The sequence below is a fragment of the Pseudorca crassidens genome, chromosome 15 (assembly GCF_039906515.1).
Source record: "Pseudorca crassidens isolate mPseCra1 chromosome 15, mPseCra1.hap1, whole genome shotgun sequence".
Taxonomy (NCBI): domain Eukaryota; kingdom Metazoa; phylum Chordata; class Mammalia; order Artiodactyla; family Delphinidae; genus Pseudorca; species Pseudorca crassidens.
This window is the reverse complement of record NC_090310.1, coordinates 12,533,346-12,557,712: the sequence shown is the minus strand read 5'-3', so window position 1 is coordinate 12,557,712 and position 24,367 is coordinate 12,533,346. Positions and strand designations below refer to the sequence as shown.

At 45.4% G+C, this 24,367-nt stretch overlaps 1 protein-coding gene across 4 annotated transcripts in view; it reads right to left on the bottom strand.

Moving 5' to 3' along the window:
- The window catches only part of AUTS2 (activator of transcription and developmental regulator AUTS2), a 1,117,705-nt gene that overhangs the window by 310,514 nt on the left and 782,824 nt on the right, over nt 1-24,367 (bottom strand). For all 4 annotated transcript variants that reach the window (XM_067705960.1, XM_067705961.1, XM_067705962.1 and 1 more), the window contains one exon: nt 10,490-10,519. In XM_067705960.1, the coding sequence (XP_067562061.1) occupies nt 10,490-10,519 (30 nt within the window). The remainder of the gene's footprint in view (nt 1-10,489; nt 10,520-24,367) is intronic.

The window sequence follows — 24,367 nt, the reverse complement described above, 5'->3', positions numbered from 1 at the left end:
CAGAATGTGGCACGAGGGAGAGCTTGGTGGTGAGGAGTGTTGCCTTGCAAGCCAGACAACCTGGCTCTGCCACCAACTGATGCAAGACTTTGGGCTCGTTACATAAGCTCCCCGTGACTCAGTTTCCTCATCTGTAAACTGGGGACAACACCAGCACCTACCTATTAGGGCTGTAGTGTGGATTACACAAGTCAATACACGTAAAGCACACATACACACTATTTAAATAATAGTTATTATTATCTCTATATAGCATGCAACACTAGAAACCTTCTAAAATTTGAAGTCATTGAGATCTGGATAAAAGGTAAGAATCCCACCTCTGCCACCGTTAGGATATTAGGTAATTTACCTCTTTGATCCTCCATTTCCTTCTAAGTAGAAAGGGGTGATTGTGCCTATATTTTGGTGGGTTGGTGTGAAGACTGTCTGAAATAATGTGTACAACGTCCCGGTCAACGTTTCTAACTGGGTTTATGAGACTATCAGGCTGCGTGGATGGACGTGGATCCCATCACACGAGGACCCATGCTTCCTTCCTCTCGTCTGATCCCAGGCAGACAAGGACAGTAACGATCAGCCCAAGGCTTGGCAGGGCCTGGCGCGTATTACCCTGGGCTCTGCTCGGAGAAGGAGCTGCTGCCAACCTACGCCTGGGGGTGAGGCATCAAGGAGAGGGAACAGGGTGCAGTGGGTACGGTGCTCAGCCCCTGCCTGTACGCACAAGGCAGCCATTCACCTGCCGGCTGGGGATGTCCAGAGACACACACCTACAGCCTGGCTCCCCATCATTCTTTCCCTGGCTCCCTTCTCAGGGCATGAGGAGAGCAGCCCCTGCTCAGACAGCCTCCCCGCAGCACGTCTGTGCAGGAAGCCACGGCCCTTGGGCTCCCCGTCAGACTGCCTGCCTGAAGCACACGCTGGAGCCAGGGAACTTGCCTGAGAAGGCAGTAAAATTTTAATGCACTCTGTAGCGTGGTCATGTCATACTCGGTTATGGCAAATAATCCCAGATGCCTGCAGAGGTAAAATGGAGCTGTAATGTGCTTGCCTCCTAACCCGAGCTGACAGCAATGATGTACGACTACCATTAGCGGAAAATATCACTTCAACTAACCCATGATCCAGCTCCGCTCAGGGTCACATTATCCATGAGGAACAAATTACACTCCCAAAGTAAATACAAATTTTCTACACGAAATGGGTACAAAAAAAGGGAAGGGGGTGATCCATTCCCTTTGCCAGCACACTGCTGAGTGACACAGATGATAAAGGACAGGACAAATCACTGGCTGACAGAGTGCTGTGCTGCAATCAGCTCAGCCGGCACGCACTCGAGCCGATAAACACTATATTCTCCCCTTAGTGGCAAAGACATAATCTTTAACACAGAGACGGCTGCTTCGGGTATCTACCACCATTCGGGCTGCAGGAACACCCCCAACAGCGTTTGCCATCAGACAAGGAAAGGCCCTGTGATCCTGATGGATCCAGAGACCCTCTGCAGGGATGGGAGTCAGTGTCTAGGGGTGCGCAAGAGGGTTCTTGAGGCAGCAAAGAACACGGAGTGAAATCGCGTTGGGGGCGCAGTTCAGGAGCTGCGGTAACACCATGACCCTTCTCCTCTGTGCTGGTCACGGGAAGAAAACAGTCTGGAGAGATCGTACGAGATGCAAGAGGCTCTGGACCAGGAGGTCCAGCACTTCCCCACCTGCCTGGGTGACTGGGACAGGACCCTCTTCCTTTCTGGGACTCAGATAATCAACAAAGCAACTGCCAGGTACAGAACTAATATTTACAGGGCGCCCACTGAAGTGTCAGACATATACGAGGTGTGGGGTGCTTGCTAGGAGCCAATGAGTTAAGAAGGTATTAAGTGTTTACACATAGATAGACACTAAAAGAAGACAGAGTGTCTTGACCAAACGTGGCCCAGGCTTGTCTGCGGGCTGACACAGCCTCCCTGTCATCACTCATGGTGGCCCACAAGCTGACACTGCCACTCACCTGTACGAGTAAAAACATATACCTTGTAGTTCTTGCCTCCTTACCTTGGACAACTGCTTCCCATGTTAAAAAAAAAAAAAAAAATCACATTTCAGAAGAGCTTGTACATCTGAGTTGTCAGTGGACCCAACTTGTATTTATCCAATGTTTATCGAGCAACTGTCACTTTTGGATTTTTAGAAGCTGGTGGGTTTGTGGGTGGATAGGTAGATACAATCCAGGTTTCCCGTAGCACAAGGAGGGCGCAGCACAGACAGGAAGGTGGCAAAGATTCTCAAATGGCACCTCTGGGCATACTCCAACTCATCCTCGTATATAGAGAAAAGAGCCCAGAGCCTGGAATCTTAAGACACTGTGTATCTCAGCTCCATTACCTCTCAGCTCTGAAGTTTCATTTCCTTTATTTGTAAAATGACACGTGCTTGAGAAGATAAAGTCCTTGAAAGGACCTATCATCGACTTTGGCACATTGCAGATGACGAACAGTGAAGTATCTAGGGATACACGTAGATTCCCACAATAAACAAGCAGGTCATATAAAACAGCACATGTAAAAGTGTTCTGAATAACACAATGTTCTCTACAATGTAAAGTAGTGTTTCATCTTATTATTTCGTTATTATTATTGATCCTAATCGCATTTGTTCCCTGCTACTCATAAACGAGGAGCATCTACATTGTTTTTAACCAAGAAATTAGGGAGTTGAAAAATCATTAAGGGTCCCAACGAGGAAAGATGAAGCCCAAACTGAGTGCCCTGGGTACCACAACCACCCATGCCAGGGGTTCCTGGTCAGTCCTTACTTCAAATGCTCCATTTCACTGTCTCAGTAAACATGCATATAATTGGCAGACTAGGAACCACACCTGGGGTTGGAACAGCAGTGGAGAAAGCTACTCTGGTTAGTAGGTATAGAGCCAGTACTTCTCAACATGACCCTCATGAGAACCAATAGGGAAAAGCTCTAGAAGGAGGCCAATTTGATCTTCCCAGTTGTAACTTTGGAAAAAAAAAGGAAGAAATAATATTCACGTATTGAATTTGGGGACTTATGAAAGTATAAAGTTTGGCTAATTACGAATGCATTATAATACAGAGATTTTATTATCTTTATCATACCTAGGTATGGCAAAGTTACAAGGAGTAATCACCCATAATTATAGATCACCATCTGGAAGTTGCCAAGGGGGGATTAACTAAGACACTCACACCCACACACAAATACACATGTGTGTGACCAAAAAGAAATTCAGACATCTTTAATGAGGACAAACATTCTCCAACCCAAATGTAGAGTAAGATAGCCTCTTCTGACAACCAAACAGCGGTCCAGGCCATACTCACTGACAAGCCGCCAGTTAAAGGCATCACCAGTACTAACGCCCCTGCTCAGGACCTCCCTCTCAGGTGGCTCAGGATTCATGGTCCACTTCATGAGGCTGAAAGCCACCCCCTCCACCTCATTCCTCCTTGGCTTTGCGACATTCCCTTCAGCTAAGCCATAAAATCCAAGCCAATGGCTCATTCTAAGGGAAAGCAGCTGATCTTTTCTCTGGGAACGTAGAATCATATATTCAATACTGGACGTTTCCAGAAGAATTCCTTTTATAGGTCAAATAATACTCATTATTAACTCACCAATCAAGTAAGTTCTTGAAACATACTATGTCAACTAGTTCTTCACTAGCTCCCATGCTCTCCTAAATAATGTGGGTAATTGAGGAATAAGATTAAACTAACTGCTCTGCTGCCTATTGGCAAGTGCGTGGTGACAGACCCAACAGAGTCAAGCAACTCTGTCAAGTCCATGTTGGTTCATCAGTAGGTACTTGAAAAAAAAAAATAAGTGAGTTGTTGTGAATGACTAAATGAAAGAATCAACAAACAGGTAATGACCTTTGTTTAGACATGAGGCCCATAGTAAGTTTCCTTTAGTTACTTGAAAGAGTCAACACAGATGTGCCTGGACCCGTCCACACTATGTTTATTCACTGTTAGGAATCTGAGAGAGGTGAACGAATGGAGAAATTTTTTATATAATCTTCCTTCTACCTTGGCAAAGAGAAAATATACTCATGTACATTTCCCTCTGGGTCTGCTGTGTTGTTGGAGCCTAGGTAAATAGCTACATAGAAAATGAGGATGTTCAAAGCTGCATCATTGACTCCAGCCCCATTTTATAGATGACAAAACTAAGGCTCAGCAACATTAGGTAATTTGTCCAAGGCCACACACTTGGTTAGTGAGAAATGATAAACCAGGTCTTCTGAGTGTCCTTCTCCATTACCCACCCATGAGAACAAGGGAACATCCAGAACCCGTTCCTCTCACTATTCATTCTAAGAAACAAGAGTTTAGCTGAAGATGTTTGACCAATTTCCAATAACTCAAGTATTCATTTTATTGATTTATATTTAATAAATAATCTGAATACTTATATATTTATATAAATAAATAAATGTATATATACATACATGAAACCTGTGTCTTTTTCAGGTATATGACATGGTTGTAATGGACAGATATTCTATATGCACATTTAATGTGAGTGAAGCAATTTTTGGTTTGGCATGAAAACGCTACGATGGGACAAAGAGAAGAACTTAATGAGAGGGTTTAAAATAATATGCAGTAGAAATTAAATCCAAGGATGGTATCAATAGGAATTTTTGGTGGATAGGATGGAATTAAGCCAACTGGAAACATGGCGATGTTGGAAGGACAATAAAGTGTCATTTTGACCCAGACCTAATCTTGGAGGTCGAGTGGATGGGCATCATGGGAGTCAGACATCCAAAACAGCCCTTGAAACTCAGCCAAGAACTGCAGAAATTTCCCAAATGAGGTGGGAAATTCATAAATGGCTTAGAAGTGTCTTATGAGAAAATAAAACTATAAAAGAAATTTGTTGGGAGCCCAGAAGATAAATCCTGGGATTGATATGAGGTGCACTCAGGTGTGAGTACCAGTTTTCTGAAGTTGTTTCACTTATCCCCTCCATTGGGAGATGAGTATCCAAAAAAGGAAACGCAAATTTTGCAAAACAATGAACATTACTGAACATTAGGGACATAAAGACCAGAACTTGGGTCCCTACTCTTCTCCTGGGCAATGCTTGTACGCTTTGCTGCTATGAAACTGGAAGGGAGGAGAAAATTCCTTTCTCTATCTGCAGTGTAGGACAGCATCTCTAAGCTGTCTCCTGATCAGAGCATGTCCTGTTTCAAAACCAAGGATGCGGGTTCTACAAGCAACAACGAAGGCCTTCTGAGTTTGTGGAATGTTGCTGAGGGTGCATAATTTTTACCAAGTGTGAAACGTGGCCGATCGAGGGATGGGACTCTTCCACTATAAGCACAAGCCGCACGCCCTGTCTTTAGTTTGACAGCTCAGCAGTTTCTCAGTCCTTCAGGAGCCAAGTTAGGCATGTGGTTTGTGTTGAATTAGGAACACAAGCCTCTGTTGGTTTTTCTGCTGCTTTTCTTAGAAACTGCCCCCTTCTCACACAAGTGAATACAAAATGATCAAACACAACAAAGTTAGCTTGAATTAAAAAATTAGAATGCATCAGAAATTGTTTGCATGTTAAGGGAGAGGGAGCTGACATGGGAACTCTGTGGTTCTGCATCTGCAGTTAGCCAGCGTCCCAGCAGGCTGTCCTGGGTACTGGTGAGCAAGACACGGGGACCAAGCAACCTCCTCCAGGTGGTCATTCCAATCATTAAAAGCCCAGAGACAGGAAGCTGCAATCAGGTGTAGTGTTAAAATCTTCATAAGGGGGGCTTCCCTGGTGGCGCAGTGGTTGGGGGTCCGCCTGCTGATGCAGGGGACGCGGGTTCGTGCCCGGGTCCGGGAGGATCCCACATGCTGCGGAGCGGCTGGGCCCGTGAGCCATGGCCACTGAGCCTGCACGTCCGGAGCCTGTGCTCTGCTACGGGAGAGGCCACGGCGGTGGGAGGCCCGCGTACCGAAAAAAAAAAAAATCATGAGGAACAGGAGAACGGCTCATATCTATGAAGAGGTTGTGTGTGTGTGTGTACTGCATGCAGTATACACCACACATCTACAAACATAAGCACGTGGGGTGCGCGAACACACACGACACCTCTATAGCTTTCAGGACTTTCTCTTGGGCTGTCAAAATGTTAGAAGCATTAAACAGAGGAAAGTAAATGCTTCTCTTTGACATCTGTAAAAAGGTAGTAGTGCTCAAAACCAGTTGTATAAAAATTATCAGGAAGCTTTTAAAAAAATACAGATGCTGTGGCCCCCACCCCAGATAGACTGCATCAGACCCTCTCTCCTGTGCTGGGTATCTGGGAACTGACAGTGTTTGGCTTGTGGGACGAGGGCTGTACAACCCACTTCATCACCATCTGATCCCCCCAGGCCGGCATGCTTGCTCTTGACTCCAGGTTGCGCCCAAAGGAAAGCCTGGTGTTTGGGGTAAGGAATTTAAAAAATCATCGTTTGGGGACCCTTCCAAATTTCACAACACTTCCGTTCAGCTTGTGTCAGGAAGAAGTGCCCTAGGGGATGAAGGCTGAGCCCCGGGTTCCAGTGGAAAAAAAAAATCACACCTCTTATCCTCTGGCAGGTTTTCTGGCAAATCCTGAGCTTTTGGAAGAGAAAGATAGCCTCCCTCCTTCCCCAAGCGATTCTCCCTCCCTGCGCTCCAAGGAAAACTAGTGGAAGTTAACATTTACAGAGCACTTACTACGGACCAGGCACTGAGCCAATTTCATTATTACAAAACTCTAGGTGGAGCTGTTGTTACCCCCATTTGGCAGATGAGAGAACCAAGGCTTGTCCATGGCTCCAGGACAGTAAGGGACCGTCAGAAACAAGCCCAGGCCATCAGACTCGGAGGCCCAAGTGCTTGACCACTGGCCGCTACACCTTCCAACCAGCTCTGTCACGTGGCCCACAAAATACACAGGGAGAGGGTAAATGGAAAGAGAATTATTTTTCATCTCCACATTGATTTCATAACCAAACGGGGGGTGTTTCTTAGCACAATAGGCTGCTGCCAGTGGTAGAGAAAGAGAGGAAACAAGAGAAAATATAGGCCAAATATGTGGAAATATGCATGTTGCCTCTTTGTTCTCATGATACCAATTCATTTCCAGTGGGGGATTGGAATAATTGCTTAACTTGGGTGATTAAGGTGTCAAGTGCTGCCTCTTTTCTTTGCACTAACTGCAAAGACGAACAGTCCCACATCTAAGACGCAGTGTTTCCAGCCTTCTCTAATCTTCCACCCAATTTGTACCAAAGTCCTCCAGGTCCGCTGACATTAACGTGAGATGTATTCACGTGGCTGTGAGGGGAGGGTAAGGGATGTTTGCCCAGTGTCTCATCAAGCCTCTTCCATGTATAAGAATGCCTCCTGCACTTATGGAAAGCTCTGCTTTTCTAGCCCCTTTCGCAGTCCCTTCCATGTTAATTAGTAAGGGTATCATTTTATAAATTACAGCTTCGTATCAGAGGAAAGCAGAGTTTATCCTAATTCAGTCAGCTGTGTGAAATACAGTACCCTAACTTTAGACCGCCAGTTCTGCAGATCCCTACAGAGTAAGAGAATGACAGGTCTTCCTGAGAGAAATCCCAGCGGGTCCTTGCAAGTCTCACTTTTGCCTCTGACAGCATCCCTGGCGGGGTTGCTGAAGGCGTCCCAGGACACGGAGTGGCATCTTTTCCACCACTAGCAATTCAAATTTGAATGCGAACCCTCCAAGCAGCACATGAAAGCAGCCCATGTTAGTCTGGGGCTCTGAGGGGGGCCCAGGCAAGAGGCTCCGGCACAGGGGAGGCTGACAGGGGCCCAGGCTCCGGCTCGGAGGAGAAGTCTGGGAGGGTAGTGTTAAAGTCGATGATAAACACCAGACAATCTCAGTCCAAAAGGGGAAGCCTGACAGTCTTAACTGTAACAGGGCCAAGCAGGCACGACTGCAATTACAGAGTCTTGACTGTTCCTGCCGGGAGCCCTCTGGAGGAGAGCCGGGTGGCAGGGCAGGGACAGATGATGTGAGTGCCGCTGTGAAGCAGCTCCCGAGTAAGAAGAAGAGGACCTGCAGGGCCACCACGGTCCACAGGAAAAGCGACTGGGGTGTCCAAGGCAGGAAATGCACACATGTCAGAGGACCACTCCCAACGGCCCTCTGTGCCCCGTCATCACTCCTCCCGCGGACTTGCCTATGGACACCTTATTCTCCTTCGTTGTCCTGAAATCACCCCGAAGTTGGAGCCGTGGGTGCTGGCTACCTTCCCACTGCCCATTCCTCTGGGCCGACACTTCGCTGCTTCCCACACTCAGAGGCGAAAATCTGGGTGGCAAAGACTCAGGGACTCAGATCCCAGCAAACAACTAGTTGTGGTGCTCTCAGGATGCAGGAAACACCTTGGCCCCCAGACACCTCTGAAAAGCACAGGCGGCGCTGATAATTCTCGACATTACCAGAGTTAGCGATCATCTAGACAGGGGCTGCTGGACACCTGAAGAGAGTCTGAGGCAATGGACTGGGACTCGGTCCAGGCATCAGGACTCGTACAGCTCCCGGGGCTTTTGCAAGCGCAGTCTAGGTTGACACTGCTGATCAGGACACCTAGGTGGAACGCAAAACTGAACGTCCTGGCCGCCTTCTGCCACTGCTGGAGACGGTGACACTTCCTGAAGTCACACTGCCTTTTAAGGAAGGAAGGTCTGCTTGGCTGTGAAAGCTTGAGGAAGCCTCGTCCCCTTGGAGAAGTACCACTCACTTGGAAAAGGGAGATCAACGATCACCTGGAAAAGATCTCCAGCAGTGGCCAGAAGTACCAGTCCCTCCCCGGATGCCTGCGACGCCTGATGGAACGAGATGACTACCGCCCTGTGGGATGTGGCCCGGACGGCTCTGGGGGCCAGCGAGCTCGCTTGAATGCGGAGCCCCTACGTGCCTCTGGCACCCACGACCCACTGGCTGCCTGAGGCACTGGGGGACCGACTTCCAAGGAGCTAGGACTCCTGGGGGCTGGAGAAAGGAAGCTCCTACTTGTCAGTTAAACAAAAGAATAATCCACAGCCCCCTTTCCAGTGTGTACGTTCACTGTCATCCAACAGCCCATTACCATGTCACAGCGCAGCACACCCTTCCATAGGTCACTTTGTTTAAAATGACATGGATAATGCACATGTCAGCAAGCTGACAGTCCTAGCCGTCCTTCAGAGATAAAAACCTCAAGGCGAGAGCCTGCTCTTATCTCGGGGACATGCATTGGTCTATCATCCAAGTCAGGCAGAACATGATTTCTCCAGAGAGCACTTTTTTCATTTCCTGATTTTAAGGAAATCAAATAAGCACCATTTGTCTTCATCTGAATATGCTTGACCTGCTCAAATGATGATGTCTCGCATTTTATAACGGGCTACATATGCTGAATTCAAATTAACGACAGCACAGAACAAGAGCCTTTAGATCTCTCTTGGAGGCTGGCAGCAGAGAAGGAGGGAGAATTCTAGGCTTGACGGAAAGATCCTACCAAATACTAACCACAGGATTCTGAGTCAAATCCGCCAGCACGTAGGAGGTGAGAGTCAGAGAACAGGGCTCAGGAAAGCCAGCTGTGCGGGACAGATCCAGAAGCTGGGGACGGGAGGACTGGTACCTCCCTCTTGGTGCCAAGCAATATAGAAATCACGGTATTCAGGTAACTCTTTTCAAAATACATAGAGTGGGAATAAAATTGGAAAGAAATTTGGTTGGGGGGTTGGGACAGCTAGAAAGAAAGACCAAACAGACAAACAATCCCTTTGCTTCAGGCGGCAGAATGTTCACTTTACCAGGTTGTGATCCTATCTTCCGGAAGCCCCCAAATCGAGCTCCTTTTCTTGATCCGTGTCGAACTGGATACAAAGAGGCTGATGGCCATCAGCCTTGAAAGAGAGCGTGTACCTGCTGGAAGGAGTGCCCTCCCCCCGACCACCCACCTGGACGAGAAGAGAGTGGTTCCCGCCTGACAGCCCCGGCCCACCTCTCCCCGCATGAAGACACTCCTAGAAACAGACGATTAACATTTCTATCAAGAAGACCGATATGTACAGAAAAGCAGGAAGAAGCATATGGGTCAGTAAAAGACATGCAGGAACGACATTATAAATGCATACATACTAGCAGGTTTAATGTTCCAATCAAGGATAAAACAAGAAAAATCAGATGGCTATTAAAATAAACAATTTCCTCTTTTAAAAGTTTCTATAAAGTGAAAACATAGTGTCACATATATGCAACATTAAAGGGCTTACTTTTAAAAAGTGGGGCTCACAAATTCAATGTTATTTCTTATCACAGGCAATGTCACTGTGTGAATAAAGCCTGTCTCTGCAGAAGAGGGGTGCTGCCAACATGCAGCTGGCATCCCCTGCCCTGAGGCTGTGAGAGGGAGACGCGGTGTTCATGGTGCTTGTGTACTATGCCCACAGTGGGGGGATGAAGGGGGGCTTACCTTCTCTTCCTGGTCACTATCGCTGTCACACTGAAAAGGAAGACAAGAGAAGAAGCATTAGTGCAAAAATCGAGTATGTTTTTGCTATTACTACAGAAAAAAAAAAAAAGCAAGACATGTAAAGGAAATAGGAAACGTTGTCTGAGCTAAAAAGTTTCTTCAGCTCAAGTGCTGTAAACAGAAACAGAAGCAAAATGCCGAGAAGTTGTTCTGTTGAATTCATCTGATGACGGTGCTCCGTGGCTCGTTCTGTGGTCAGTTGGTCACACCAGTGAGCACCCCCTGCTGCACGGCGGAGCCAACTGGGCCATGAGACTAAGGTAAATCAAGATTATTCAATGGGATTCAGAGCGAAATCAATTTCTTAATGGAGATGTTCTACCTTCAGCTAATGTGAACGGAGCCCTCTCTCTCTCTCCTGGTGCTTTTCTAGAGGAAAAGAGGTAAACCTTTGGGCCCTTCATTCTCTCATCTGGGCTTTGAAAGAAACAGAACACGTTCAGCAAGGCTCACACTTGTGATCGCCCAGAGAAAAGAGGGAATATTCTCTATTAAAAACATGTCAAGAACAAGAGGTCAGGGTAACAAATCAATGATATGGGCAAAAAAGAAAAAAAAAGTTTTAGGGCAGGAGACTCACACCGTATCTAACAGATTCCAAATTCCAACTGTTGACTTCGGTTTCAGAAGACCAGAGAATGATAGTTAACTCAAAGCTTTGGGTTCCTCATTAGAAGGAAAGGAAAAAAAAAAAGAACACAAATTTTATTAAAAACCAAGAGTGTTTTGTTATCTAATATTTGATATTTTTTTTCTTTTTTAGGTCCTCTCTCTACTCTTCCCAGTTTTGTATCTTTGGGCCAAGTATGTCCACCCAGCTAAGCTTATTTCCTTATTTTTCAAAGAAAATAATGATGTTGGGTGAGATTGTCATTAAGATGACAAATTAATTTCTCCAATAATATGTGTTGAAAGCTTAAGCCTTATGACAGGCTATAATGAAAATGGAATCAAAGATTCTGCTCTCATGGAATTAACAGACTTAATATTAGTTAATCGAGTTTAATAGACTGAGACCTAAATGATTTTAACAGAGAAGCAAGTTCTGTAATAATAACTAATATTTGTGAGCGCTTACTACGTGCTATATACCATGCTAAGCATTTTACCTCCATTATTTTATGTAGTCTTCCACAGATCCTAGAAAGTGAGTCTTACCACCCCCACTTCAGAAGTGAGACAACTGAAGCACAGAGAGATGACGTAACTTGCGAGAGTCACGAGAGTACGCAGCAATCGTAAAACTGAACTTGAACTCAAACCAAATGTGAGTCTGCAGCTTGCCCCCTTCACCATCACAGGACACTTCCTCTTGAGGATGAAGTTTAAACTCCTTCAAGTGGCATTCAAGGCCCCGGGCAGATAGCCCCCAAACCACTTTTCACACCGCCTGTTTCCAGTATTTGATTTTTAAAAAGCGGGTGTGTTCTGTCAGAGTAAACACTCAGCATGTAAATACATCCATTCGTTCACGCAGCAGCCCTTGATGAGCGCCGCAAGCTGCTCAGACATTCAGTCAAGACGCAGGACTGGTCCCTGAGCAGCTTTCAGTGTCACAGTCGAGGTACCCAGTGTGACGTGATCAGAGATATACCTACTCCGTGAGGATGAATCTTCCGTGGGGTGGAGGAGAGATGGTGTGCCGTGGGGAAAGGCCCAGGTCACGGGGAGGCCGGGTTGGCAACCCTTACAGTGTCTAGACCAGCACGGTGCATGGCTTGAGAAAGGGCAGAGCAGATGGCGGAGCAGTTCTGAGGGGAGAACCAACAGGGCTTGATAATACATGGATGTGGGAAGCAAGTAGGAGGGACGAGTTTACGATGATGCCAAGGTTCTTTAGCGTGGCCACCTGGACAAGGGAGCTGATGCAGCTATGAACAGAAACAGGAAATACATGTGCTCATAGGGCAGCCACTGCTGGCTCCACACCCACAGCCATTCACAACCCCCTTCTCCCTAGTCTGTACCTTCTCCTGACATTTCGAGATTGAAAAAGCCAGATATTCTCTCTTTCCCAGCTTTCCTTGCAGCTAAGGGTGGCCGTAAGACCCACTTTTGGGCCTTGAGGAAATGTCTGCTGAAGGTTCTGGAAAACCCCTTTCTCCTCAAAAAAAAGGAGAAAAGCAGGAAGCACTGCCTCTTTCCTCTGAACATCACTGCATGAGGATGTGATGTCCAGATCTGTGGCAGCTATCTTGCAAAAATGAAGCCAAAGGCTGAAGTACAAAAACAAGGGAAGAAAAATCCTGGCACAAGTGAGACACGTGAACCAACCTCAGAGCAGCCTGCCTCCCGACTTTTTCGTTCAGACAACAATAAGTCACCTTATTGTTTAAACCACCATTAGGGTGTTTTCAGTGCAAAGTAACAAAACCCCCATCCAAATGGACATCTTGCTGTATTAAGATTCAATTTGGGGGCTACTTCTTTCCAGCCTAAGCTGTCTGTACAATCAGCATCAGGAACTCACACAGCAACCTCATGGCCTGGAGAGCTGTAACATTTTCTGCTCTTCCCACTGGTTCCTCAATACCACGGGTTTATCAGAGGTTTGGTGACAGTGCTTTAACCACTGCATTGTCTTCAACCAGGCTCCCAACCTCGGATCGTCTTAACTTACTTTCTTCTGCCTGATGAGCGATTGCTCTGTTACAATAAGTCAGGCCAGCTGAGAAAGAAAATGGGTGGGATGAAGACCCTGAAGGCCTCCAACAGCAGACGGATGAAGAGCAGCCGTTCTCCTGACTGTGTAGTTTCTCCATTGCCTTGAATTAACTTGAGGTTCCCAAGTTCCGGCACATTTTCAAGAGTGACAAAGCATGAATCAGGAGGGGTGTGCAAGAGAAAAGAGGATTTTGCCAGGCAGGCTCATTTCCCCAGATGTTCACAGCCCGCCTTGTGAGGTACTCAATGGCAGCTGAAGGCCGAGGCAGAGGATTTGCCCGCCCCCCCAAGGACTGGTGTGCAGGGGCTAGAAGGAGTGGGGAGGACAGCAGGGGCAAAGAATCACCACTGTCCGCGCCCCTCCCCCCACCCTAACAGCGGGATGTCCCTGGGAATGGTTATTTCTATCAAAGTGTCGAGCTTCCTGCTTTCCAACAGTCCAGTTCTAATTTCAAGGTCCACTTAATTCTGCATCAAGTAATTACTGATATACCCAGAAGCACCTTGTCTCCAGAGTTAAGCATATGGTGAAGAACTGAGACCTACTGGTACCCATTATGGAAGCAGCACGGATGCCAAGCCGATTAAAAATGCTCAGGCTCCCCACACAACATGCCGGGTGAGTGACAGCCCCTCGACAAGGCCAGTCACAGAGTCTGCCAAAACAGTCTGTGCTGCGCTGGGGCCCACATGGCGCGCTGAGAAAACAGTTCCATTTCTGGTATTAAATTCCCATACTGACCCGAGGACTTTGCCGTGAGCTCAGCAGGAACGCACCATCCAATTTACAGCTCCGCTCTCTGGAGCCTCGAGTGCCAGCCCCTGGCAGAGACGAATGATGGTCAACCCCTCCAGCTCATAAATTATGCAAAGGCAATAAAGGCACTCAGCAAACAGCGCCCAACGTTTGCCTAGCCTGGCTCCTAACACGCTCTGCAAAAGCCAGAAGCTCGACACATACAAGAGGTCTATTCCACTCATAAAGGGGGTTTGTTGACAACCCCAGACGGAAAGCGAGCCACAGTCCTAAGGAGTCTTTCTGCTTCGCTGGCAGAGGTTTACGGGCCTGCTTTATGAAAAAGGGAGGCTGTTTTATAGAGTCGGTGTGGGTAAAATTCATGGTCTCAAATTCACATTTAATACACTGTACGGCTTTCACACCCTAAGTTCAATACGTTGTGGATTTCTGGCCAAATGATTCTTGGTCTTGAAAGGTTAAAAGAAGAAGTGTCTGCTCCTCACTCCCTAGATACCCACTCCAATTTATGAGAGTTCACATACAGCCACCTCCTGAGTCAGGTTTATGTTCTGCATGAGGCCCGGAAATGGAAAAGGCATGTCAAATGCAGAAACGGGGTCCCAGCTGATTTGACCATTTTAAGCATTTTGACATCGGGGTCCTGTATTGGTTTATTAGCAAACAGGTTGCACACTAACGACCGGCTTGACATGACAGAGTACTCTCCAGGACTAGATTTCAAAGCCCTTTGTGAACAGCTGAAAATATTTTCCTCCATTTTAAAAGCCGGACAGGGAAGAATTCTCGATCACTCAGCCTTCACACAAAGACATGACCCCCAACCCACCAAAGACAAGAGAGGGAAAGAGGAGGCATGAAATCCAAGCCACATGCCTCGAATGCAGAATCAGAAAGAGACCAGCTCCTAACCTGAGTACCTCCGGTCATTCCAACCCATCACACTTAACTTCCTCTCCACCTCCTCTTCCCTCTAGTTTCCCAAATTAGAACCAAACTTTTGAAGGTAACTTCTTCCTTTCCCAGACAAGCCCCACCTCTTAAACTGTGTAAATAACCAACCAACCCCCTCCCCAATATCTTCTCCTTTTGAAAATTAATACGTACGTATTAAATAGATTTTAAAAAAATCACCCATCAGCCTACCATCTACAAATAAACACTGTTAACACATTTGTATAATTCATTCCTGTCTTTCCTCCATTCTCTACATCCTTCACTCACAAATGTTAAGAAATGAAAATAAGGTCCTAGTATTTGGTAACCTGCTTTGTTTTTACCTAATATGTCAAATATCTTAGTTGAATGAGTAATATTTGCCAGTAGCATCACATTTTTTAAAAGGCTGCACTGTAATCCACTGTAATGGATTGTAAATAACTAGTAAAAAAATTCCCTAGAGCTGGAAATTTGGAATGTTTCCATTGAACATGCTGGAATTTTTCCCTTGTACACATTCACCAATATTGCTCTTTCCTAGTATCTGTTCACAGCCCTCCCTTTTCTGCATATTCTTTAATGTCATTGTTTCCCTAGAGTTGCATTTGCAGGTCTATCGTTTCTATATGATTTCCACGGGAGTCCTTAAAGATTCCCTTGGTTCCAGCTACCATGTATATGTTGAGACTAAAAAAAATGTCTATGCCTACCATTTGCCAGCTATGTGACTTTGAGAAAGTTATTTAGACTCTCTGAGTTTCAGTTTACTTATCTGTAAAGTGTGGGTAGTAATGGCATTTCCCTCCTAAGGAGATGAGAATAAAATGAGTTAATACATGTAAACAACTTAGACATAGTACAGAGGAAGTGTAGACAATTAATGTTAACCAGCACTAACAGATGTTTTTGTTTGCTGTACCCCCTTCCTGAAGCCCTATAAACACCTCAGGCTCAAGTATCCATCTAAATCCAGACGCACCATCTTCTACTCACCCCACACCTGCCCCCTCCCGTGCTGTTCCTGGTAATGACGTCACCGTGCAATCACTCAACTGCCCGAGTGAAGAGTCTTGTCAGCCTCCTTGATTCCGTTCTTGAGCAGATCTATCTTTCTCTCTCACCCCACATTACTGATTCAACTTTCTAAATCCTCTCCATCTTCATGGCCATGGCCGCTGCTTTAGTTCAGGCTTTTATTTTATCATTACAAGAGGCTAATGACTGCTTTCCAGGGCCTATAGTCTCTTTCGTTTCTAATCCAAGTCCTTACTGACTGGAGTGGATTTCCTAAATTCCAATTTGATCATGACACTTCCCATGGCCGAGAGGGCAATGAAAACTCTTCACGCTGTTTCCAACTCTCCCACTCCCCACTGCTCCTCCAACACAGTGCTTCTCGGACTTTCTTTGGAGAAGGACCGTTTGTTTTTGTTCTAATTTCCAATACGTTTTAGACCAATACTTTGTAAGATATAATAAAAAATAAATTGCTAGAAAAATGAAAAAGCAAAGACACGTAAAAATATGTTACTGTTAGATTTAAGAGATACAAAATTATTCTACTGAATTGCTATAAAAGTTCCCAAATGCTTACTCTCAAGTGCTATACTAACCTCACAGTGGATTAGTTACAAACAGCTCACAGACTGGCCTTGGTCTGCATCCACTCTTTGAGTGGTATCACCCTAACACATCCCTTGCTCCAGTCACACCCCAGCACACTCGGTCACACCCTCTGGCCCTTCCATCTTTGCACTTAACAATGCCCTCTGCCTGGAATTCTATTCTTCCAAGTTTCTACCTAAAAACTTGTAATTTACCTTTAAAAACAGAGTTTCCTCTGAATCTTCCAATACTCTTCCTAGAATTTAAGGATTCTTAGAGGGCTTCCCTGGTGGCGCAGTGGTTGGGAATCCACCTGTCAATGCAGGGGACACAGGTTCGAACCCTGGTGCAGGAAGATCCCACGTGCCGAGGAGCAACTAAACCCGTGTGCCACCACTACTGAGCCTGCGCTCTAGAGCCTGTGAGCCACAACTACTGAAGCCCGTGAGCCACAACTACTGAAGCCCGTGTGCCTAGAGCCTGTGCTCCGCAACGAGAGAGGCAACCGCAATGAGAGGCCCGTGCATTGCAAAGAAGAGTAGCCCCTGCTCGCCCCAACTAGAGAAAGCCTGCACGTAGCAACCAAGACCCAATGCAGCCAAAAAATAAAAAGGAATTCTTAGAATTCCAGTACTCTTCTTAGAATTAACCGCTTCTGTCTCCATCCCTTACAAAACTGTATTTTCACTGTTGGCCACAACAGTCTCCCCTGCTACAGCGTGCGCTCTGTGTAGGTAAAGGGCAGTGCCTGTTCATCTTTCTCCAGGCCTCGAGATACAGCAGATGCTCAATCATATTGACAGATCCCTCTCACTCATCTTAAGAATTCCTGATTTCATGCAGCATAAGCAAACTATGATTTAAAAGACAAGTAATTCCAAAGAAAGAAGGCACAGGAAACACTAACTGCTTAATACAATGGGATGTATGTCTGAACACAATGGGCAGACCTAAAATTATTTGCAGAACCAAAGGAGTTGGGGCCCAGAAGAAAATATCTTCCATTAAAAGGCCCAGACAAGCCATAATTAGGATTTTATTGTACTTCTTCAAAAGCAAACGTTTCTCATTTCCATTTGGGAATCTCAACATCTGTGTTTTAAGGCTCCGATACGTACAGAAATAAGCTAAGGTCTGTGACACCTCTCTGCCTCACTCGGAACGAGGGAACGAGATGGAATTCCAGGGACCTTGTGACGGAATGCATTCTTAAGCGGAAAGTGGCAATCATTGAATATATCACACACAATGACATTGAGGAGGGCACTGCTCCCTAGTCTGCTCAATGGACCTTGCTGGAACAGTTATTTCGTATCTCAAATCCATTTATCATTGCCACCAAAGATGTCAGGGCTGAACACCACGGCTGAACAAAGTTATTTTATTCTTCTTTCTGCCTAAAGGAAATGAGAGGAAAATGAGGGAGAACCCCAACTTGTAAACTATAGCACCTAACATCAAGTACAATTTCACTTTGCCAGTGACAAAATGAATCGATTCCCCTTTGGGGCAGGCGGTTTCCCTAAGATGGTAAAGACATCCCTCATCACCTGAAAGCAATTTCAGAAGAAGCCACCTGCAGAAAACATGACACTTACTTTCTTATTTAAAGAAGTGAGGTAGCAGCATGGTGACTAAAAACATGTACACCACCATCTTCCCATCTGCCCGGTTCCTTGTACATGCAAAAATCGGCAGTATTTTGTACCACATACGGCAACTCTGATGCTGTCTGTCTTTTATCACTCCACAAAGCCCTCCTTTCACATTTTTTTTTAAATTAATTTATTTTTTATTTTTGGCTGCATTGGGTCTTCATTGCTGCACAAGGGCTTTCTCTAGTTGCAGTGAGCGGGGGCTACTCTTCGTTGCGGTGTGTGGGTTTCTCTTGTTGTGGAGCACGGGCTCTAGGCGAGCAGGCTTCAGTAGTTGTGACTCGCGGGCTCTAGAGCGCAGGCTCAGTAGTTGTGGTGCACAGGCTTAGTTGCTCCACGACATGTGGGCTCTTCCCAGACCAGGGCTCGAACCTGTGTCCCCTGCGTTGGCAGGCAGATTCTTAACCACTGCGCCACCAGAGAAGTCCCTCACATTGTTTACGTTGTTCTCATACTGGCTTTGGACTGTAAGTGAAATTTAAAGCTATTGGGGCCCTAGAAATAAAAAGAATATTTTAACTCTGAAAATGGTTTGGGTTTTCTCACTGTAAAATGATGTCATTGGTTCCTCTTCCCCTGTTTTTCCACAATAACTACGTCTTATCAAATAAAATAGCTCAAAAAAAAACGAAAGTAGGGGACTTCCCTAGCGGTCCAGTGGTTAAGACTTCGCCTTCCAATGCAGGGGGTGCGGGTTCGATCCCTGGTCGGGGAGCTAAGATCCCACATGCCTCATGGCCAAAAATACAAAACATAAAACAGAAGCAATATTGTAACAAATTCTATAAAGACTTTAAAAATGGTCCACATCAAAAAACTCTTTAGGGCTTCCCTGGTGGCGCAGTGGCTGGGAATCTGCCTGCCAATGCAGGGGACATGGGTTCGAGCCCTGGTCTGGGAAGATCCCACATGCCGCGGAGCAACTGGGCCCGTGAGCCACAACTACTGAGCCTGTGCGTCTGGAGCCTGTACTCCGCAACGGGAGAGGCCGCGACAGTGAGAGGCCTGCGCACCACGATGAAGAGTGGCCCCCACTCGCCGTAACTGGAGAAGGCCCTCGCACAGAAACGAAGACCCAACACAGCCAAAAATAAATAAATAAATTTATTTAAAAACAAAAAAAAAAACTCTTTAAAAAAAAAAAGAAAAGAAAGCCTAATCAAAAGATGTGTGTTCCCAACAATAGTTTAAAAGATAAGAATAAAACTTCTGACAGTCGCAAAATGAGCACATTTGAAAATAATATAAGGTCTCTGTATTATTAAGGTCAGTCTTCAGCTGTTCGGGAGGTAAAATGGAGAACAAACTTTCAGAAGCTTCTGGAATTTTGTGCTGGTAACCTTATCATTCCTATATGGGGACTCCTCAGAATCTGGCATCTTTTCAAGTTCTCAGCTTGAACTGGCCAGAGTTCAAACAGCCATTGTGATCTGAGGGGGCTAAGAGAAAACTTATTTTCCCTCCAGGGCCTCTCAAATGATCACACATTTTCTCTCAGTAAATAATTTTAAAGTGACTACTGTGTGCCAGGCTCATTCTGAGCACTGATTAGAAGCGCGAATATCCTGCCAGAAATCCAGTCGTCCAGCCTGAAGTACTCCAGCTCACAAATTAATTTTCAATATTGTTTTCCTTTTTGTCACCTGGAAATCCAGGTATAGTAAAAAAACAATTTATATGCTGTAAATTTCCACTTAGCTCATTAAAATACTGTGGGGTTTTTGGAAATAGGGGAAGAAATGGATATTTCGCAAACTTCTGAAGTGTTCAGCACTTTTTTTTTTTCCTTAGAAGAAAGGAAGTCACATTTTGCCAGGTATAAACATACATAAACCCCAAAGATGAAATGTACTTAAAACCCAGAGCTCTCAAGCCTCAGTGATTGCCAAGATGAGAAAAATGAGTTTCTTATCCAAAGGTAAAACAGACAGTCTAGGGCCCAGTGATTTGTAAACCATCTCTTTTAAGCTTAAGCAACAGATCCTTTGCCTCTCTGTCATTGATTTACTGATTCTAAGTCATCAATAGCATTAATCCATACCTGCCTGGGGACCTGTTACAAATGACTTTGAAGATGGTGTGAAGGAAGAGTTTATTATGAGACCACAGTGTTATTACCAGGGAGACCTTCTCTGTTATCTTCTTTGGCAGGATTCTATTTGTGACCCCCTGTAATGCTGCAATTTTCCCTTTCTAGATCATAGTTGCTTGTTCCTTTGGGTGGGGCCTGAGCCCCCTAGGTTTGCTTCCACTAAAGCTTGGTTCTCTTCAGAGTCCTGTGTGAGCTAATAAAACCCAAATTTGCTGATGAGGAAAAAGGAAAAGCATGTTATGGGTTAAAATAATACAAGAGTCTATTTTTTCCACTGTGTTGTGATCCACAGAAATCATCCTGAGCCTTTTCCCTTTCTTCTCTGCCTGGGAAGCCAATTGCTTTGATTGCAGTGATATGAGCTAGCTAAAATGACTTGCCCTTGCTTGTGAGGCAAATGGAACATGCTAATAGAACTTATCGCATTACCCGATGCAAAAGTGCCATAGCTCATTACTTTAAGATAAAAGGATATCATTGCAGACGGCAAGCAGAATTGACTTTCTGAGGCCCGACTTGATGATGATTTAATCAACTGCTCTCTTTCACTTCTCATCTCTGCGCCTGTCGGTTTCACAGGTGCCGTTAAATGAGACACTCAGAAAGTGAGCGGAGGGAAAGAAATTGCTGTCATTACTTTTCAAGAAAGGAGGTATGCAAATTTTCGACAGAAAGATTGCGTTCATAATGGGTCTGGTAAAATACAAGGATCATGCTTGACAGGTGAGGGCACACCATTTGTATGTCCTTAAAGCAGAGCAACCTTCCTCATTTAGAAATGTGCTCGGTAAGAGAAACGACAAACGAGAGGCCTGGCGGGGCCGGGGGAGCGGCGGGGTGGGACCACACAGGGTTGGCTGGCACTGGTCTGAGTTCTAGGAAGGGGGAGGGTGCTTAAGTCTTAGGGAAGCCAGAGCCAGATGAGCTAATAACAGAGCCCGGTTGCTCTTCGTCTGAACCAAAATGCCAACAAGCTCTTGAAAAGACCACCTTACTGTCCTTCATCTGTGACTGTGGAGCCAACTGGCCTAGGTTCAAATCCTGCCTCTACCACCTGTGATTTGGCTGTAGGACTTTGGACAAACAAGCTGCCTTTCTGCGCCTCAGTTTCATTAGCTATCAAATGGGGCTATTGATAGCATCAACCTCATGAGGTTGTGGAGAGCATTCACTGCATTAATAAACATATGGTAATAATATATATAATAAATATATAGGTAGTACACATAAAAGGGATTAGAACAGTGCCTGACACATAGGAAGAGCTCAAGAGGTGTTAGAGATCATTTGTTCATTCATTATTCAACGAAGAGTGAGGTTTTAATTTAAAAAAATTTTTTTAAGAGTATGTGTGCTACCTGGTGGCGTAGTGGTTCAGAATCTGCTTGCCAATGCAGGGGACAGGGGTTTGAGCCCCGGTCTGGGAAGATCCCACATGCCGCAGAGCACCTAAGCCCATGCGCCACAACTACTGAGACTGTGCTTTAGAGCTTGCGAGCCACAACTACTGAGCCCGCCTGCCACAACTACTGAAGCCCACGCGCCTAGAGCCTGTGCTCCACAGCAAGAGAAGACACAGCAATGAGAAGCCCCGTGCACCAAAACGAAGGGTAGCCCCACTCACTGCAACTAGAGAAAGCCTGTGCGCAGCAACGCAGACCCAACGCAGCCAAAAATAAATGAATGAATAAATAAATAAATTTATTTAAAAAAAAAGAGTATGTGTGTCAGGTGCTGGAAATCTAACTGGCTCTAGTTTAGATAGAATATAATCCTCCACTGATTTCACATATATGTCTTGTTCCCTGGCAGATGGTGAGTTCCTCAGAGAGTAGGTGTCCTAGGAATCATCACAGGGCTTAGTGCAGTTTTAAGGATCCTAAAAGATGCTCAACAACGATTTGATGATTTATGGACTCCCTCCCTCCCTCCTTCAACGCATTCCACATATCAGATACTTCCTGTGGAGCTCCAGCCCTCAGAGGAAGCTCCTCTCAGCAGTAGGAAATGTCTGTCTTTCACTGGGAGCCTCAGGCGATCGCCATGTGCCCCAGCCAGGGGAAGGACTGGTGCAGCCACTCTGCAAGGACAGCCTGGCTTGAATCACCTTCAGGAAGGCAGAATAAATCTGAACAGATTAGATGATCAGGGTGGTAGGAACAGAGGTGTTTTTTCATCCACTGCACCTTCAGTAGGTAATTGTTCTATTTTCTCCAAAACGCAAAGTAAAAGCATCTTTGCTTGTAACTCCAAGTTCTTTCTCCCTAGGTAACGAAGCTGCTGCAAACCATTCTTCCTTCAAGCCCCTAAGGTTGTGAGGCGCTGAATGTAAACTCCCGCTTTCCATGCTAAGTGGTGCCTACCCGATTCAACTCCCTGCCAAACGGACAATGTCCACCTCTGGCAAAAAAATTTAAAAAGAGGCGGAGCCACAACAGCAGAGCAGCTCTGAGCTGCCAATTCCGGAAAAGCCTGGTTCCTATCTCTGCAGCATAGCTCTTTCTGGAGAGGGATTCTCACTGGGCACTATCTCAAAGCATTTTCCCCTAAAAATGCCAACCCACAGCTATCAGTCATTAAAAAAGGATGTCCCAACAGCAGCCCTGGAAGGGAAGTATGATGACCCCTCCATTTTCAAGATGAGAAGTGAAGGCTTCCAAGGGCAGAGGTAGTACTGGAACCCAGTTCTGTCCTCCAAAGTTCATGTTGCCAGCAAGTATCTTCCTGACTGATGGCTTGGCAGAGGGTAAGTCGAGGCAAGCTGAAACTAAAGAGGTTTCGATGACGTAAGCAACAGTGAACGCAGCCCACCAGCCACGTTGCCACTCTCCCTGAGATGGCTCTCCCTTAAGAGCAGGACCTGGCACAGAACCCGCACATAGCACGTGCTTATTAAATCTCACGCTGACCTCAGTTCAGATTCTGACCCCTCAACTTAGCAGCCATGCAGTCTTGGGAAAGGTACTTAACATCTTGGAGCCTACCTTTTTTTTTCAACCTGTAAAGGTGGATGATGCATACTCCAGAAGATTTTTTTGAGAATTAAATAAGTTCAAGCATGTGAAAGTAGCCAGAGAGAAACTCTAACAGTTTTTTCCAACTCCTTCCTGAAAGGTATGTTGTATCACACACAGAAATGAGGTAACTTAATAGTCATTTAAATGTTGGGTTGGATTTTTCCATCATTTTATTGCCAGAGGGGAAATCATATTCTGTAAGGATTTCTGCTTGGGAGGCGTTTGAAGACTTGATACTATGCTACACAAAAACGGAAACAATAGCCCAAACAAACAAAAGCAGAAACTATCATTCCCGCTCAAAGAAGAGAACAACTGGAATGAATGGCTTTATTTCATGGATAAAGTACCAACAAGGAAAGACCCTTTAGAATTCAATTTTCTAAGCATTCCTGTCGGTTCTTGATGCACAGTTTGGGAGGTTAATATAGTTTGGACTTATTCTTCAGTCAAATAGTAGTCAGTGACTCTGTGTGTAGGGACTAAAGTAAAATGCATAGATCTAAGATTTTGAATCTAAACTTGTAGGTTATGCATAGTGCAAACTATGTCTTATGGGCTTTGACATTATTAAGACGTTCATTGAAATTCAAACTGGAAAAGTAAATAAATGGACAGATACACAGAATAAACATCAAAAACATCAAGAGGCACTATTGGTGCAACTAGGAAGCCAGCCATTTTGGAATTTGTCCAGAGATCCTGACCAATCAGAATTAGGAGCTACTTGGATAGCCCTTTGCACAGATTTATTTATATGCAAGGCCTATTTAAGGATAGAGCTAACAAAATTAGCCAACCGAGTAACCCTGGGAAGAGATCACACTTCCGAAAACATTAACTCTGGTAACTACAAAAATGGGGATTAGTTGAGAGAATATAACTAAAGTGCTTGTCACTTAGTAGGCACTCAGCAGTTCAGCAGAGGAGGTCTACCTCTCTGGGACACGTGGACATGTCTGTTCTCTCTTCCATATGTATGGACTTCTCTGGCCATTATTTTAGCTGCTGGTTTCCAGTACCTCCAACACTATGTCAGTTTCCCCAAACATATCTCAGAGTTTGCCTGCATCTTGCTCTTCCTAAACC